Source organism: Furipterus horrens, unplaced genomic scaffold (genome assembly GCF_987537825.1).
Source record: "Furipterus horrens unplaced genomic scaffold, mFurHor1.1.pri manual_scaffold_15, whole genome shotgun sequence".
Classification (NCBI taxonomy): Eukaryota; Metazoa; Chordata; class Mammalia; order Chiroptera; family Furipteridae; genus Furipterus; species Furipterus horrens.
The window spans coordinates 23,565,274-23,582,289 of NW_028327185.1; the positions used below are offsets into that span (position 1 = coordinate 23,565,274).

At 40.2% G+C, this 17,016-nt stretch overlaps 1 protein-coding gene across 2 annotated transcripts in view; it reads left to right on the plus strand.

Annotated features, from left to right (window-relative positions):
• The window catches only part of RYR2 (ryanodine receptor 2), a 550,937-nt gene that overhangs the window by 520,885 nt on the left and 13,036 nt on the right, over window positions 1-17,016 (plus strand). For both annotated transcript variants that reach the window (XM_090263510.1, XM_090263509.1), the window contains 5 exons: window positions 548-590; window positions 3,893-4,026; window positions 8,122-8,182; window positions 9,350-9,496; window positions 11,663-11,797. In XM_090263510.1, coding sequence (XP_090119636.1) covers window positions 548-590; window positions 3,893-4,026; window positions 8,122-8,182; window positions 9,350-9,496; window positions 11,663-11,797 — 520 coding nt within the window. The remainder of the gene's footprint in view (window positions 1-547; window positions 591-3,892; window positions 4,027-8,121; window positions 8,183-9,349; window positions 9,497-11,662; window positions 11,798-17,016) is intronic.

Consider the following 17,016-nt stretch of genomic DNA (forward strand, 5'->3'; position numbering starts at 1 on the left):
TGGGGCAAATGAGATTTTTTTTCATTTCATAGGAGAGCAATGGCAGAGTTTTAGATTCTTTAAAGACACTTGACAAAATGTCTATATATTGACACATTGTATGTAAATAAAAAACAGAATAAGTTGGCTTATTAATTAATGTACTCATGTTTTTCTCCAGTAAAAGGTTAGCCAAGAGTCTTTTTGTGAGTTACATGCTCATACAGGGCAGGCAAAAGTAGGGTTATAGTTGTGGGAATACAGAACACAGTTTATTCTTGTATTAGTATTTATTAACTATTGTACTATGTAGTTGTATTATAACCGTAAACCTATTTTTGCCCACCCTTGCATTTATATAGTAATATTTAAAATAATGTTCAATATACCCATGATGTAGAGAAAGTATAGGACAGGATGGATGGGAAACCAACTTATTCTAATTTTCATCACTGGAATAATGTGTTTTCATATTATGTTAAATGTTTTGTATATTCTAATCAATATATTGTTATTTACCATTTCTTAAAATGATGCTTTTTCACTTCTATACTTTTATATCTTCTAGGTCATTTCCCAATAACTACTGGGACAAATTTGTTAAAAGAAAGGTAAAGCATTTTATTAGGAATAAATGTGTTATTTTTTTCCCTAAGTGCAACTCATATTTGAATCAGTGCAGCTCCTATGCAGAATGAGACCCTGGGGTGTGCGTTCTGCCAGTTGGTGCCATTTCAGAGTGCAGTGGGTCTGAAGGTGAAGTTCAGCACTTGCGCGTGAGAACCCCATACCCCGCAGCCCCTGCTCCTGCTCAGTGCGCAGTGCACACAGCCCCAGGAACTGGCGGGCACTCTCCCTGAGACGGCTCGGGGCACCTGCAGAGGCGAAGGCCGTCTGTCTGCACTGACAGCTGATAAATCACCAGGGCGGGATCCTCTTTACACTAAAGAGGTGAAGTTGTTGCCTGGCAACAAAGAACTGAATCGTACTTACTTAATGGAAACGTTAAAGATCTTATTTCTGTGAAGTTTGAGTCTTCTGATGCAGACTGCATCGGAGGGTGGGGGACGGAACACTGAGACAGCCTGGCAGGCGACTTAGCTGGTACAGGAGGCAACCGATTGATGCTTCTCTCTCACGTCAGTGTTTCTCCCTCGCTGCCCGCCCCTCTCTGAAATCAGTAAACATATCCTGGGGTGAGGATTACAAAAAAAGAATGCTGAGACAGAGCTCGGCTATGGACCATGCACAAAGCTCTGGTCTTCCTGCAACAGGATTTTAGTGTCAAATACCTTCTTCCTGAAATGCTGTGTGTACCAGTCCCTGCACAGTGTGAAGTATTGCAGCCACTGATTTCACGCTTCTACTCCCCTTGAACCTCTCTAGTGGCCACACTGACCCCACTGACCCCTGTGCCAGGAGTTGCTGAGCTCCTGCGGGCCCAGGCAGAGGGGCTGGCCGCAGGTCCTGGCAGGGGGAGGTGGATCCCCTTTGATTCCACCAGGTCTGGGCTGCTTCTGCGGTGGTTGGTGACAGGTAGCCACACACTTTCGGCAACCAGCCCGCGGGCAAGTACAGAGCTTGCACCAGGAGTTTGAATCAAGAACATCATTGAGCACATTGACTTTTTATTTTAATAACAAGACTTTCTGGATGAAAGAAACGATATGTCTGTTGATTTTTATTTTGGTGCAAGTTTTTATCTCCTTGTGATCTATCATTTTAATAACATTGACTAACTACGTAGGCAACAGCCTTGAAAGAATAATTTAAAAATAATTTTAAATAGAAAATTTGAATATTTTACTTCCATTAGTTAACAGAATAGAAGTTTCTACATTATGAAAGCAAGAGTTTCTCTGAAGGAAACTATATATTTAGAGTCAAAAAATGGATAAATTGTAATTGCAGCTCAGGCTGTTCATGGCATTCCTGCTCTGGTCCCCAGTTTGTTATCGGGCGAATGGGGTGTGAACACAGTCCCCAGAGAATCCCCTGGGATCAGCCCAACTGTGTTTAGTGCCATAAAAATAATGCCAAACACATTGTTTTAAGTAACCTAAATAATCTATGCTCATAGACTTTTTAACTACCATTGTTTTCTTATGTTTTCTTTTCATATATCTGATTGTACACATGCAGAAAGGCCAATTTTTTTATTTCTGCTAATCATTTCTTTCCATTTATGTAATTTTTCTTTCATCCAGTCTAATCTTACCTCCCCTGGCCTTTTCCCTTGTTCTCACTTGTGTTCTCTGTATTTCCGTGCCTTCTTTCCTGGCTACCAATTCTCTCTCCTGCTCTGTTTATTACTTTTCCTGTTTCCTCCCACTTTCACGGTTGTCTGGGATGTCTAAGAACTGATATGAAAACACAAAACCCAGGCAAAGACAGGCAAGCGTGACAGAGGGAGAGAGGATGAGAGGCTGCTAAGAAGGGATTCTAATGACACACACAGAATCTACACTGGATAAGAATTACACTGAGGCCCAGAGGAAGGTGACATGGTTCCCTGTCCAGCATTTACTGGAGAACTGCTGGAGTCTGGATAGTGCGGGGAAGGTCAGACCAGGGAGGGGTACCGTTACTGCAGCAGCCAGCTCAGGGGCAGGCAGAGGTCTGTGCAGGCGGTCACACGGGGAGTCTGGCTCTGCCCGGTGCTTCCTGACCCCATCTTGTCCCAAGCTTAGCCTCCTTGAGGGTGTTGTGTTTTATAAGATACATTTCTTTATCTGCAGAATAAGGTGCTAATAACATAAAACTCACAGACTGTGACAGTCACATGAGGAAAAGCATGTCCAAGTTTTTAGCAGAGTTCCTGGCACAAAGCACAAATTTGGCAGATGTTTCTTTTAGTCCATTTCCTCCCACTTCTTTGCGCATTTACTTCAGCCCATCCGCTTGTCTTCATAGGCCTTCCTCTCCTGAATTAGAAATCTTGTTCCTCAGACAGGTTTTATTTACAATGGGTAAGTGTGCTCAGACCCAGAGCAGTGCGATCGCATGTCAACGGGTGGTCGCCGGCACCAGTTCAGCACCAGCAGGGATCTTCAGCTGGGTGTGGGGAGCAAGGAAGCCCTGCCGAGTGCCAACAGCTCCGTCCTGGGAGCGGCGTGGCAGTGGAGCAGCTCCGCGGGGCTCTAGCCCAGCGCTGCGGCACACGGCTGGGGCTGGAGGCGGCCCTGGGGCTGGGCCCCTCCCCCGCTAGACAGCGCTGCGCCGCTCTGCTCTGGAGAGGTGCCTTCGGTGTTGCGTCGCTGGTGTTCCAGCTCCGGCTGGGGAAACACAGTCTCCAGTCTTCATGGAAAGGGCAACTGTGCTCCCTGAGCCACAGGGAGGCTGACGACCCAGACAGAAGTCTCCACCCCTGGTCCCCGATTGGTCCATGCCCATGCAAATGAGGGCTCCAAATCCTCCCAGTTTGATTGGTCTAATGGACCCTGTCCTGATTGGTCACAATAGAGCCATTCTGATTGGCTGGAGAAGAAACAGATGGGGATACAGCTTCACAGCTCCAGTTAGAGAGGGAAAATCTGTTCTATTGGCTGAAAGAGGGTTCCAGGAGCTGCTCTGTACCGGCCGGCTCAGGAGGCAGGAGCCCAGTGCAGGCAGGCAGCTCAGGGCAGAGGCAGCTGCAGGCCTCTTTCTCCCTGGAGTGCGGCTTTTGCGAGAGGCCCCTGTGCAGAAATGGCTGCTAGGCTCTGCTTTTTAAATTTGAGCCCAGTTAGCCACCGGGAGCCCTTCTTAGTAGGTATATTCTTCCTCAGGATCGACAGCCATACACTAGATTTTTAAGTGGACCTCAACATAAGACAAATATATAGTAACTAAAAATAAGTAGGTGTTTGTATGCACAGACATCGATGCGGTTTTTTAATGACGGAGCCTTTTTTTTTTCCTTTCTGCCTCCTAGGTTATGGATAAATATGGAGAGTTTTACGGCAGGGACAGAATCAGCGAGCTGCTCGGCATGGACAAAGCGGCTCTGGACTTCAGTGACGCCCGGGAGAAGAAGAAGCCGAAGAAAGACAGCTCCCTGGCGGCCGTGTGAGTGTTGCCCTGCTCTGTCCCGGGAAGAAAGGAGAGATGTTCGTGCAGCCTGACCTTGCAGGAGCCTGGGTTCCTCCTCAGTGTCAGAGGAACAGAGAGGCCAAGGACACACAGGGTGGACATAAAGCCACTGGTACCTCTGGCTATTTTGAGCTATGAGATGACTGGATTCTTTTCTATTGATTTTTGAAGATTCCTCTTTTGTTATTTACATAAAGCAAAAAAAAAATATGTAATTTAATTTGCCTTTTCTATCCTTAAATGCCGTTTAAGTCAAAGTAAAACATATTCAAAAGTGCAATATACAACTATATTTTCTAATACTTCATGTTTGAAATGAAGTTAATTTTAATAAGTTTTTAAAAAGGGAGCTATATAGCCCTTTTAATAGAAATGTCCAAAGTTCATTTTATTTAATTATGATTATATTTTACTTAAATAGCAAAGACTTTGTATATCAGAAATACTATACTGCTGTGTTATTATTTGGAAAGTTTACTTGAAAATTAGGTACTTTTAAAATAGTGCTCGCATGAAATAATATGATAAGATAGAAAGATGTCAACCAGTTAAGTTGAATTCACCTGAGGTTGATTTACACACACATACACACACACACACACACACACACACACACACACACCATATATATATGGTCTGTCCAGAAGGTATCCAGCCATGTACTATGAAAAACAAAGACATTTATTGAGGAAGATACAAGGTACAAGAAACATTGAACATAAGACAATGATGCCTCAGTCCCTTTCAAAGCAGGCACCTTGGGACCCCACACAGTTCTCCCAGTCACCATCAGCTGCCGTGTCAAATATTTCTGAGTCTCATCAATGGTCTGAAACCTCTTCCCTTTCAAAGGTTATTTTAGTTTTGGGAAAAGGCAGAAGTCGCAGGACACCAAATCTGGGCTGTTGGGTAGCTGAGTCACTTGGGTGATTTGATGTTTTGCCAAGACATGATGTCAGTATGAAGCTGCCAATCACCAGTTGCCCATAGCTGCAGCCTCCTGAATCCCTAATAGTTTCCATGGAGGAATGTTCAAGCTTAACATGAAATTTGATGCAGATTTATTGCTCTACTTGCTCAGTCACTTTGAATGCGATGGCCACAAAGTACACATGTCCACTCAATGGCATCTACTGCCTCCACTGACTAGTACAGTGAAGTCGTCATTGTTCACACATGCACGTTCCAGTCCACTCTCTTTGGCTGCCAGGTTACATCGATGTCATGTAAAACATTCTCAGTATATTAACAGTGGCTGGGCATTCTTTGGACAGACCTTGTGTGTGTGTGTGTGTGTGTGTGTGTGTATAGCAAATTTAAGCAACTGGAATAAATGTAAAGCTTTTACATGCTTTAAAAAATATAATTTTATAACCATTTAACAATTTAGAAAAATCGTCATAGTTACCTTTCCTTAAAAACCACGTGAGCCTTTCTTATCTATGTGTTTATGGTCTCAGTCAGTTAGGAATGCAATGATTACTTTGGAAGAAGAGATATTTAAGGTTCTATAGAGCAATATTATTTTGTTGTAGATAAGTATTTTAGCTAGCATTAAAAAAAGTGTTTTGGCTGACCTATCTCATTGGTCATATATTTTTTATTATTCTGGAAAGTTGTTAGAGCTCCTTGGGTCATTAAAATAATGTGCAGTAGTTAGATAGGCAAATATCTGACAGAATTGAATTTAGATCGAGAATATTTCTTGGATACTTTAAGAAAACAAGTGTGGCACTTAAAATCCATCACTGTCTATAAGGTGAAACAGATGACAGTCCTCGGGAATTGAGGCCTCTGTATTAGAACATCGTCAAAAACAAGGACTGTGGCAGGAGTGGGTAGGGCTTTCTACTAGCATGTAGATCCCTAATAAGCAGCAAAGAATTAAATAGTTTACTGAAGTATGTGTTTTCCATAGCCACACTTGTGACTCTAGAATATAAGTATGAAAAAAAAATCAAAGGGAAGCTTAGATTGATTTTTACTGTGAACAAATAGTTCTAAATTAGTGGAATTTTCCACTGTTTTACACAGTAAATGTTTGCAAGTTTGACTCCTAGCAGAGTACCAAGAAATTAATGTGACATTTATTAATACCTTTAAATATAGATAATAAAATTAGAAGCATAAAGATCTAGGAAATGATGTACATTGCCAGGACAATATTTACATGTACTCTTCTCTTATAAAAATATTTAGAAAGATCAAGTTTTAGAAGATTATCTGGTTCCATATGAATATTTTCTTAATGTGAATGATAGGATACGGGAAGATTCCTGTACCTACTTGTGCACACATTCATTTATGAACCGAATAGTTAGGGCTTGATGTGTATGCATCTGAACAGGTGGCCAGCTCTCCTCCTGCAGATGGAAGGGCTGCAGCAGCTAGAGAGCTGGCATGATTTGTATTTTCTGTCTTCATTGAGTAAGAGGGGGAGCTCATATCTTTTCAAAACCATCTAGCAAAACTCCTCAGCTTCTGGCCAATAGCTTTCCTTGGACCCCGCCTGGTGGCCCAGGGACAGCCCTACCCTGACGGCCCAGCCTAGCCACCCCATTCCCACTCAAACAGCCCCCCTGCCACCCCCATGTCACAGCATCACTGTGCACCACTGCAATGTGCTGCTTGGTGAGGTTGAGGGCAAATTTGTCACCGTAATGTATGATAGGGACGGACAATAGTTGATCATAAGAATAATTTTTAAATTAAAGCACAAATCTACCTCAGGGAATTGAGACATCCTGATGTATGCCTTTCTTTGGTTTTAGTTTGCTTTCATGGAGAATAGACTGATTGCCCTATTAATTTTTTATCACTTCTTCCTGTTTCACTTAAGAAAAGTTATTCTTATACTAAAACCCATGGTAAATATTCATGGAACTTTAAAACATGTTATTTAATAATAATGTTAATTATAGTTCAATGACAATTTACTCTTCTTACGATAGAAAATCTTAGACTAAAGTAAGTTAAACCTTAACTATTGGGGGAAAAGTGTCCTATAAATGCTATTCTAGCACTTATAATTTAATTAGCCTAATTAAAATAAGTGATTAAAGAAGTCATTGAAGACTAAATCCATCTAGAGAAGCCCTTTAGAAAATAATACTAATTTTATAGTCTATTTTATCATCTATTCTATTTATTACCTGGAATATTGGGAAGGCTAACAAAGGTATTATAATATCTAGCCCATAAATCAGTGTGGCAAGTTCTAAAAAAAATGAAAGTTAAAAAGTATGTTTTAATATGTGTGCATTTTAATCTGCAAAGATCATGAATAATTAGGTTAAGATTTATTCATTTCACATATTTATTAAGATTTTCAGTGTGTGAATTGATGTGCTTTGTACTGGGGAGCTCGATGATGATTAGGGAGAGAGGCAGAAATACACACACACACACACACACACACACACACACACACACACACACACACACACACACACACACACACACACACACCAGGAGCTCGGTAACTGCAGGGGACCTAGTGAAGGGAAGGGTCTGCAAAGTGCTGTAGGGACAAGGGGAAAGATCAGTTCCTTCTTGGGTAGAGAAGGCAAAGTTTCTGAAAACAAAAGGGAACAAAACCAAAATGAAAAGGCCCTTTCACTGGCGAAATCAGTATAGTTGTAAAGTAGCTGTGGATGTTTGTGCAAGTTTTTATTAGTTGAAGTAAAAATTATTCTGTTGGAACGTAGTTACAAATGTATAATGCAAGTTAGTGAGCAAACTTGGGATGCACACATTAGCTAGGGTAGGACAGTTTCCAGGTATGTCACATACAGCATGAGTTGACCTTGTATTTTATGTAGGAAAATAAAAGGTGAAAAAGAAAGGACTTTTCTTAATAGAAGATGGAGGTGATGATGTTTTGTTTTGTTTGTGTTCGGAGAGCCCTCTAACAGAGCACCCCAAACTTGGGCACACATTGTCTGGGGAGCCTTCGCTCTGCCCCTGGGCCTGGGATAGAACCAATGTCCTGGGGTGGTACCGTTTCCTCACGGAGGGTCAGGAGTCTGCTTCATGTGTGTTTCTACAGATTCTCCTTCTTTGTCATTCCAGACTGAACTCCATCGACGTGAAGTATCAAATGTGGAAACTCGGAGTCGTTTTCACTGACAACGTAAGCCCCTCGTTCCTGCAAAGTGCCTCGTTTCCGCAAAGCACAGGCACTCTGATTACTGAGGCTGCTGCCAGGCTTCTGCAGATGGGAGGATGTTACTCACTGCAGTTATTCAAAGTCAGTTCGGTTAATAGAGAGCCTCACTGGGAAAGACCCGCAGAAATACATGACTGACCTGCCCTTCTCTCCTTCCTCTTCTTTCAATAAAGAAAAGATGAAAACAAAGATATATTTACACAAGAATAAAACTGAGATGCACATTTATGTGTATTTTCATTTAGGTTTTAGTGGGCAATGGCATACATCACGTTTTGTAGATGTTAAAAAAAAGTTCTAAAAACATAACAAATTTAAAAAACATTAATTGCGATACATTTTAGTTTCTCCCAAATTAAATAATTAAGTTATTGTGTTGATCCTCCATTTATCAAAGAGTCTCAGAGCCTATGAAATAAAATAGGGCCCAAGTACGTATCCAAATACAGTGAAAAAGTCACTTGTCATTCCCCTGTCCAGGCTCGCTCTGCAGCGTTACATTTTTGATTCTTAGAATTTTTAGTTTGAATAATCGGTACCATCCGTTGTTTGCCCACATTTGCTGGCTGTGGGAAGTCACTGGAAGGAAGTGTGAGATTTGACTTAATAGGTCAACCAGCACTTTTTACTGTCAGACGTCAGCCCGTCTTCTCACGACCCTGTCGGATCCCTTACTGGCCTCTCACACCCCGAGCAGGAAGGGACCCCGGGCCACTGCTGCTCCACCCACTGCTGCCCTGCCCACTGCTTTCTCCCTCGCACAGCTCACTTCGTCTTCAAATCTCACTTTAATTTTAGCATTGACTTTTATAATGAACATGAGTTACATTCTCCTGAGGACTGGTGACACCCCCAAACTCTCCTGCTTTATCCCCACCCGCCATGAACCCGAGGACCTCAGAAAACTGTCACCTGTTACTGAAGCGTCTTGCACCTAGTTTCTTCTCTAATAGTGAAAGCAATTCCCTGAGTAAAAGGGAGCCTGATTACATAATTAGAACTCCGTACATGTGTGTATAGTCTGAGAGCCTGCAGTAAAGGGCGTGACTGCTGCAGAACGATGTCCGAGTGGCTTTGGCGCTGTCCCGGGTTCTGTTTTCTGACGTGGCTGCGCCCGCGTTCTCTCCACAGTCCTTCCTGTACCTGGCCTGGTACATGACCATGTCCGTCCTTGGACACTACAACAACTTCTTCTTTGCCGCTCACCTTCTCGACATTGCCATGGGGTTCAAGACTTTGAGAACCATCCTGTCATCAGTAACCCACAACGGCAAACAGGTGAGACTTTCTCTTTTTTTTTCTCCTGCAAAACCTGGAAGGCAGCAAAAACACCAACAAAAATAAAACCAGACTGCATGATAATGATGACGTGTATTTTTAAGGTTTTTTGGAACAGAGGCTCTGCACTGTTTCTCTTATAAACCATGAGGATTGGTAGTTTGAGAGTCACCTGGACCTGCATTCAGGTCTCGGTGACTGACTTCAGTGTGACTCTGCATACATTATTTAACGTTTTGAAATCTCAGCTCCCTCATTGTGTGACATGAATACAATAAGAGTCCTACCTTACAAGGTTTTTCTGAAAATTAAATAAAAACACAAATGTGGAGGTCTTAATTCAGGCCCTGGCACATAGGAAGCTCTCAAGAGAAGTTGCTTTCCTCCTAATCAGGTATTTGCTCCTTGTGACAATGTGGGGACCCAAATGTGCTGCCGCGTCCCAATGCACTGGTTGTGTTAGTGCGGGAACTTGAATGCTACATTCCTAATTTAATTAAACTAATTAAAACTGCATACTCATGTGACCTTTTCTCCACTTTTAAACTGGACAAAAAAACAGTAATGTTTCAAACGGGACAAGGTCATACTACTTAGAGGAGAACTGGCTTAGTTCCAGAAAATCAACTAATGTTCGAATGAAACCCAAGTGTAATGTTAAAACGTTTATTATTAAATAACTTATTTTGGAAGCATGCATTTGATTCATTATCCAATTATCACGTCTGTTGGGAGGTAACACATTCTATGTTATGTAAATGAACTGAATCCTTCTTTTCCAGAATCATATAATCCAGCATATTTTTAAATCAGTGCGCCTCCAAAAATCTTGTACTATAGCCACACTAAATCCACATTATCAGGATCGTTAGTTTCCTAAATTGCAGCACACTGTTCTTGTACCTGTTACTTTAGTTTCTGAATCTGAGTATGACATGCGTGGCACATGGTGCCGGGGACAAAAAGTGTGCCATGCTGATGCATTGGTCAGGAAATTGGTCTTGAGCTCCAGTGTATTTGAAGAACTAGAGATGCTGACTCTATGGTGTAATTCACCGAAAAATGCTGGCATTAGTTAAAATTAATTTCTAAACTTTTGTTGTGACTACTGCTTTACTTTTTGAAGAATCAATTCTTCTTTTGCAGAAATATATAAAACTTAATAGTCCTTATAGGTAAACATACAGAAACTTTACAGGGGCTTTGGCCTTAATTTATAGAAGTGACTTAAGCCCTCATTGAGACAATCTGCTTTATCCAGATAATTATGAAGTGATTTTTAAGTCTCAGTAAATGTCAGTACAGTCGGGGACATAGAACATGTTGCTATCTGCAGAAGTAGATCTAAAAATCATGCATTTCACTGTGTTTAGAATTTCTGTGATATAACCATAAATACATTTTCACCAACTTGGTGAAAGCCACGTTTTTAACATGTACATATTATATAAAACTATAGTGTGGAATTAAATAAAGATTACATAGAGTTTAAAGGAGACCTTTTAAACTGTGACATTTAATTACCCAGTGAAAAAAAATTGGTCTGCATAATACTGTTGGTTATCAGCTATTAAAGTGTCTTTCACTTTGATTATTGCTTTATGCTAACAAAGCAAGACTTCTCAGTCTTATTTTTTAATATTTATATTACACATTATCAAGAGTGTGTGTTTCCAGATGTTAGAAGTAATTCACATTTTTATTTAGTTTTAGGATATGATTAAAAGAAAAAGTAATTTATAATCCATCTTACTATCATAAAATAAACAATATAATTTTAATTAGGAATATAAATTATATAAAGGGAATAGAACTTATAATAAAAAGAAAGAACTTAATGCAGTATCTGCTGTCACATAGATGATAGAAAAATGAACATTTTAAGCTGCTTATTAATATCAGTTTAGATAGGAAATTAAATCAGAGTTTATTCATATTCCAGCTATGGTAAGCATTTATTAGGCAACTGAGTAGCCAAGTTTTACATAAAATAGCCTGACGCCTCGCTACACACGTGCAGTTCCCTGCAGGTGATGGCAGAGGCTCCGCATCTGGGCCCGTTCACCTGCGCGAGTCCAGGTCTGAGCTGAGCCGCCCTGCCGCCCCCCCACGGATGTCACGTGTCTCTTGTTTCTAACACGTGTTCGACGTGCCATCACTTTCCAGCTTGTGTTGACCGTCGGCTTGTTGGCTGTGGTCGTGTACCTCTACACTGTCGTGGCGTTCAACTTCTTCCGGAAGTTCTACAATAAAAGCGAGGACGGTGACACGCCCGACATGAAGTGTGACGACATGCTCACGGTGAGTTCGCGCCGCGCTGGTCAGAAGGAAAGATGCGCGTGCTCCGCAGTCGGAGTGAGGTGTGCAGTTATCCTTTAGCGGCGCAGAGCAGAAAGCAGGTGCGCGGTTTTCACTTGTCACCAAACAAAAAGGACTGTTTCGCCGTTTCGCACGCCTGCCTCGGTGTGCGGTGCCGGTGGGTGAGGAAGTCGTGGGCAGGGTGTGAGGGGAGGGGCCTTGTACCTGTGTTCCTTTTAAGCAAGAAAACGCAGTGCGAGATGTCAGCCGCATCTCAGCTGCTGGCTTTTCACAGCTCTGTGCTGTGCAGGCCACTGTCCTCAAAGCGACGCATCAAAGGCCACAGGGCCTCGATTCACTTTGACAGTGTGGTCTAACAACCCCCATTTTCATTAGGTTTTTTTTTTTCAATGACAGTTGACATTCAGTATTTATTTGTAGTACTTTCAGGTGTACAGCAGAGTGGTTAGATAATCACGTACTTTAGAGAGCGTTTCCCCCAATATTTCCTATTCCTGCCTGATACCATACTTAGTTATTACGATATTATTGACTGTATTCCTTATGGTTTACTGTACAACCCAGTGACTATTCTGTAACTGTCAATTTGTGCTTCTTCATCCCTTCACCTTTTCCACTCGGTCCTCCACCCTCCCTCCCCTCTGCCTCTGGCAACCTTCAGTCTGTTTTCTGTATCTCTGTCCCTGTTTCTGTTTTAGTTCTTTTATTCTGCTCTTTAGATTCCATATATAAGTGAGAATATATAGTATTTGTCTTTCTCTGTCTGACTTACTTAACTTACCATAACACCCTCTAGGTCCATCCATGCTTTTGCAAATGTTAACATTTCATCATTTTTTATGGCCAAGTGCTATTTCATATTTCATATTCTTTTTCTACTTGTCTATTGATGGGCACTTGAGTTGCTTCTTTATCTTGGCTATTATAAATAACACTGCAATGAGCTCAGGGGTGCATATATTCTTTCTGATTGGTGTTTCAGGTTTCTTCAGATATCTACCCAAAAGTGGAATTGCTGGCTCATAAGGCAGTTCCATTTATAATTTTTTGAGGAAACTCCATACTGTTTTCCACAGTGGCTGCACCAGTCTGTGTTCCCACCAGCAGTGCACAAGGATCCCCTTTTCTCCACATCCTGGCCAGCACTTGTTGTTTGTTGATTTGTTGATGATAGACATTCTGACAGGTGCGAGGTGGTATCATTGTGGTTTTAATTTGCATTTCTCTGATGATTAGTGACATTGGGTATCTTTTCATATGTCCATTAGCCATCCGTATGTCCTCTTTGGAGCTCCTCTGCCCATTTTTTAATTGAATTGTTTCTTATTTTGATGTTGAGCTGTATGAGTTCTTTATACATTTTGGGTATTCAACCCTTATCAGATGTATCACTAGTGAACATCTCCTAGTCAGTAGGTTGTCTTCATTTCATTGATGGTTTCCTTTGCTGTGCAAAACTTTTTAGTTTGATGTAGTGTCATTTGTTTCTTTTTCTTTCCCCTTGCCCAAGGAGATGTATCAGAAAAAAATATTACTAAGAGTAATGTCAGAGAGTTTACTGTGTTTTCTTATAGGAGTTTTATGGTTTGAAGTCTTACATTTAAGTCTTTAATCCATTTTTAATTTATTCTTGTATGTGGTGTCAGAAGGTGGTCTGGTTCCAGTTTTTGCATGGATATGCCCAATTTTCCCAATGTCATTTATTGAATAAACTGTCTTTACCCCATTATATCTTCTTGCCTCCTTTGTCATATATTACGCAACCATATATAGGTATGGGTTTATTTCTGGGCTCTCCATTACATTGATCTATGTGTCTGTTTTTATGCCAATACCAGGCTGTTTTGATTATAGTGACTTTATAGTATAGTTTGATATCAGGTTTTGTGATACCTCCCACTCTATTCTTCTTTCTCAAGGTTGCTATGACTATTTGGGGTCTTTTGTGGTTACATATAAATTTCTGGAATATTTGGTTTAGTTCTATAAAAAAATACCATTGATATTTTGATAGGTATTGCATTGAATCTATAGATTGCTTTGGGGAGTATTGACATTTTAACAATGTTAATTCTTCCTATCCAAGAGAATTATATATGCTTCCATTTATTTGTATCTTCTTCAGTTTCTTTCTTCAAGTGTCTTTTAATTTTTTACATACAAGACTTATACATTCTTGATTAAAAATTTTACATAGTATTTTATTTTGGGATGCAATTGTAAATGGGGTTGTTTACTTAATTTCCCTTTTTGATAGTTCATTATTGGTGTGTAAAAATGCAACCAATTTCTAAATATTTATTTTGCATCCTGCTACTTTACTGAATTCATTTATCAGTTCTAGTATTTTGGGGGAGAAACTTTAGGATTCTCAGTGTAAAGTATCATGTCATCTGCAAATCATGACGTTTTTACTTCTTCCTTTCCAATTTGGATGCCTTTTATTTCTTCTTCCTGTCAGACTACCGTGGCTAGGACTTCCAGTGCTACGTTGAATAATAGAGGTGAAAGTGGGCATCTCCGTCTTGTTCCTGATTCTTGTCTTTTCCTATTGAGTATGATGTTCACTGTGGATTAATTAGTTGGGTATGATGTATGCCTTTATTATGTTGAGGTATGATGCCTCTATTCCTACTTTGCTGAGAATTTTTATCATAAATGGGTACTGGATTTTGTTAAATGTTTTTACTGCATCTATTGACATGACCATATGATTTTTACCTTTCATTTTATTGTTTCTGTGGAGTATACATTAATTGATGTGTGGCTATTGTTGCAACCTTGCATCCCAGGATTAAATTCCACTTGATCATGGTGCATGATCTTATGGATATATTGCTGTATTGGGTTTTCTAATATGTTGTTGAGGATTTGGGTGTCTATGTTCATAAGGGATATGGGCCCATAATTTTCTTTCCTTGTTGTGTCTTTATCTGGTTCGGGAATTAGTATAAGGCTGGCTTCATAAAATGACCTTGAGAGTCTTTCCTTCTCTTGAATATTTGGGATAGTTTGAGAAGGATAGGAGATAGTCCTTTATTGAATGTTGGGTAAAATTCACCTGTGAAGCCATCTGGTCTCACACTCATCTTTGTTGGAAGTGTTTTTATTATTGCTTTGATTTCCTTGATTATAATTGGTCTGTTCAGATTTTGTTTGTTCTTGATTCAGTTTTGGAAGACTGTTTCTAGGAATTCGTCCATTTCTTCCAGATTGTCCAATTTGTTGGCATATAGTTGTGCATAATATTTTTTTTTATACTTCTTTGTATTTCTGTGGTGTTGGTTGTTAATTCTCTTTTCATTTCTGATTTTATTCATTTTGGGTTCTCTTTTCATGAATCTGGTTAAAGGTTTATCTATCTCTTTTTTATCACTTCTTTTTTCAAAGAATCAACTCCTGGTTTTATTGTTTTTTTATATTGCTTTTTAAAACTATATTTTGTTTATTTCCACTCTGATCTTTATTATTTCTTTACTTCTACTCACTTTGGGCTTTATTTGTTGTTGTTTTTCTAGTTCCTTTAGGTGTAATGTAATATTATTTATTTGAGACTTTCCTTGTTTCTTGAGGCAGGCCTCTATTGCTATGAATTTCCCTCTTAGGAATGAATTCACTGTATCCCATACATTTGGGGTTGTTATGTTTCATTTTCATTTATCTCAAGCTATCTTTTGATTTCTTCTTTAACCTAATTGTTACCCCACTCATTTTTAGTAACAAGTTATTTAGCTCCACATACTTGTGTGTTTTCAATTTTCTTTTGTGTAACTCATTTCTAGTTTCGTATCATGTGTTCGGAGAAGATGCTTGAGCGATGTGATTTAAGTCTTGTATTTATTTAGACTTGTTTTGGGCCTAATATTGGTGTATAATGGAAAATGCTCCATGTGCACCTGACAGGAATATATATTCTGCTGCTTTGGGCTGAAATACTCTGAAGATATAAATTAAATTCATTTGATCTAGTGTGTCACTTAAGGCCATGCTTTCCTTGTTGACTTTCTGTCTCGAACATCTAGCCATTGAAGTCAATGGGGTGTTAAAGTCCCCTGCTACTGCTGATTTCTCTCTTATCTCCATCAGTATTTCTTTATATCTTTTTTTAATCCCCACCTAAGGATATGTTTATTGATTTTTAGAGAGATAGGAAGGGATAGGGGGTAAGAGAGAAAGAAGGAGAGAAACATCAATGTGAGAGAGAATCATTGATCAGTTGCCTTCTGTATGCACCAGTAGGGTATTGAACCCACAACCTAGGCATGTGCCCTGATCCAGAATCAAACCTGTGACCTTTTGTTGTATGGGGTACCACTCGAGCCAGCTGAGCCAGCTGAGCCAGCTGGCCAAGGCTATTTGCTTTATCTTTAGGTGCTCCTGTGTTGGGTGCATTAATGTTTCCAATGGTTATATCCTCTTTTTGGATTGATAACTTTATCATTATGAAATGTCCTCCTCTGTCTCTTATTATAGCCTTTGCTTTAAAGTCTATTTTGTCTGATACAAGTATTGCTGCCCCAGCTTTTTCTTCCATTTCCATTTCCATGAAATATGTTTGCTGTCTCTTTACTTTTAGTCTTTGTGTGTCTTTTGTTCTGAAGTGAGTTTCTTGTAGGCTCATATCTGCATTTTTGATTGGAGCCTTTAATCATTTACATTTAAAGTGATTATTGATAGATACCTATTTATTGCCATTTTAGTAGACATATCTATGCTCCTTTTTTGGTCTTCCTTTCTTCTTAAAGAAGTACATTTGAGGTTTCTTGTAATGCTGGTTTGGTGGTGATGAACTCTTTTCACTTTTCTTGTCTGGGAAGCTCTTTATTTTTTCCTCCTATTTTAAATGATAGCATTGCTGGGTAGAGTAGTCTTGGTCTAACAGTCCCCCTCCCACACCTTTTTTTTTTTTTTTTTTTTTGCATCTTACTAATGTCTGCGCAGTGAGGGTTTGAAAAGCCAACCACATTTGAAATATCCCTGTTATTTACCGTGGTGCTCACGAAATTAGAGGCCAGCAGCATGGCGTGGGAAGTGGCAGGTGTAATTTCTTTAATTCAGTTCTCAGAAGAGAGCCCTGCTTTGAGCCGGTCTCCTCTGCATCTTCTCTCTCAGGTGAAGCCCTGCGCCCTGGCTGAGCCGGCCTTCCGCGCTCGCAGCAGGGTGTATCCTGAGTGTCCGCTGATGGTCCTAGACTGGCTCTT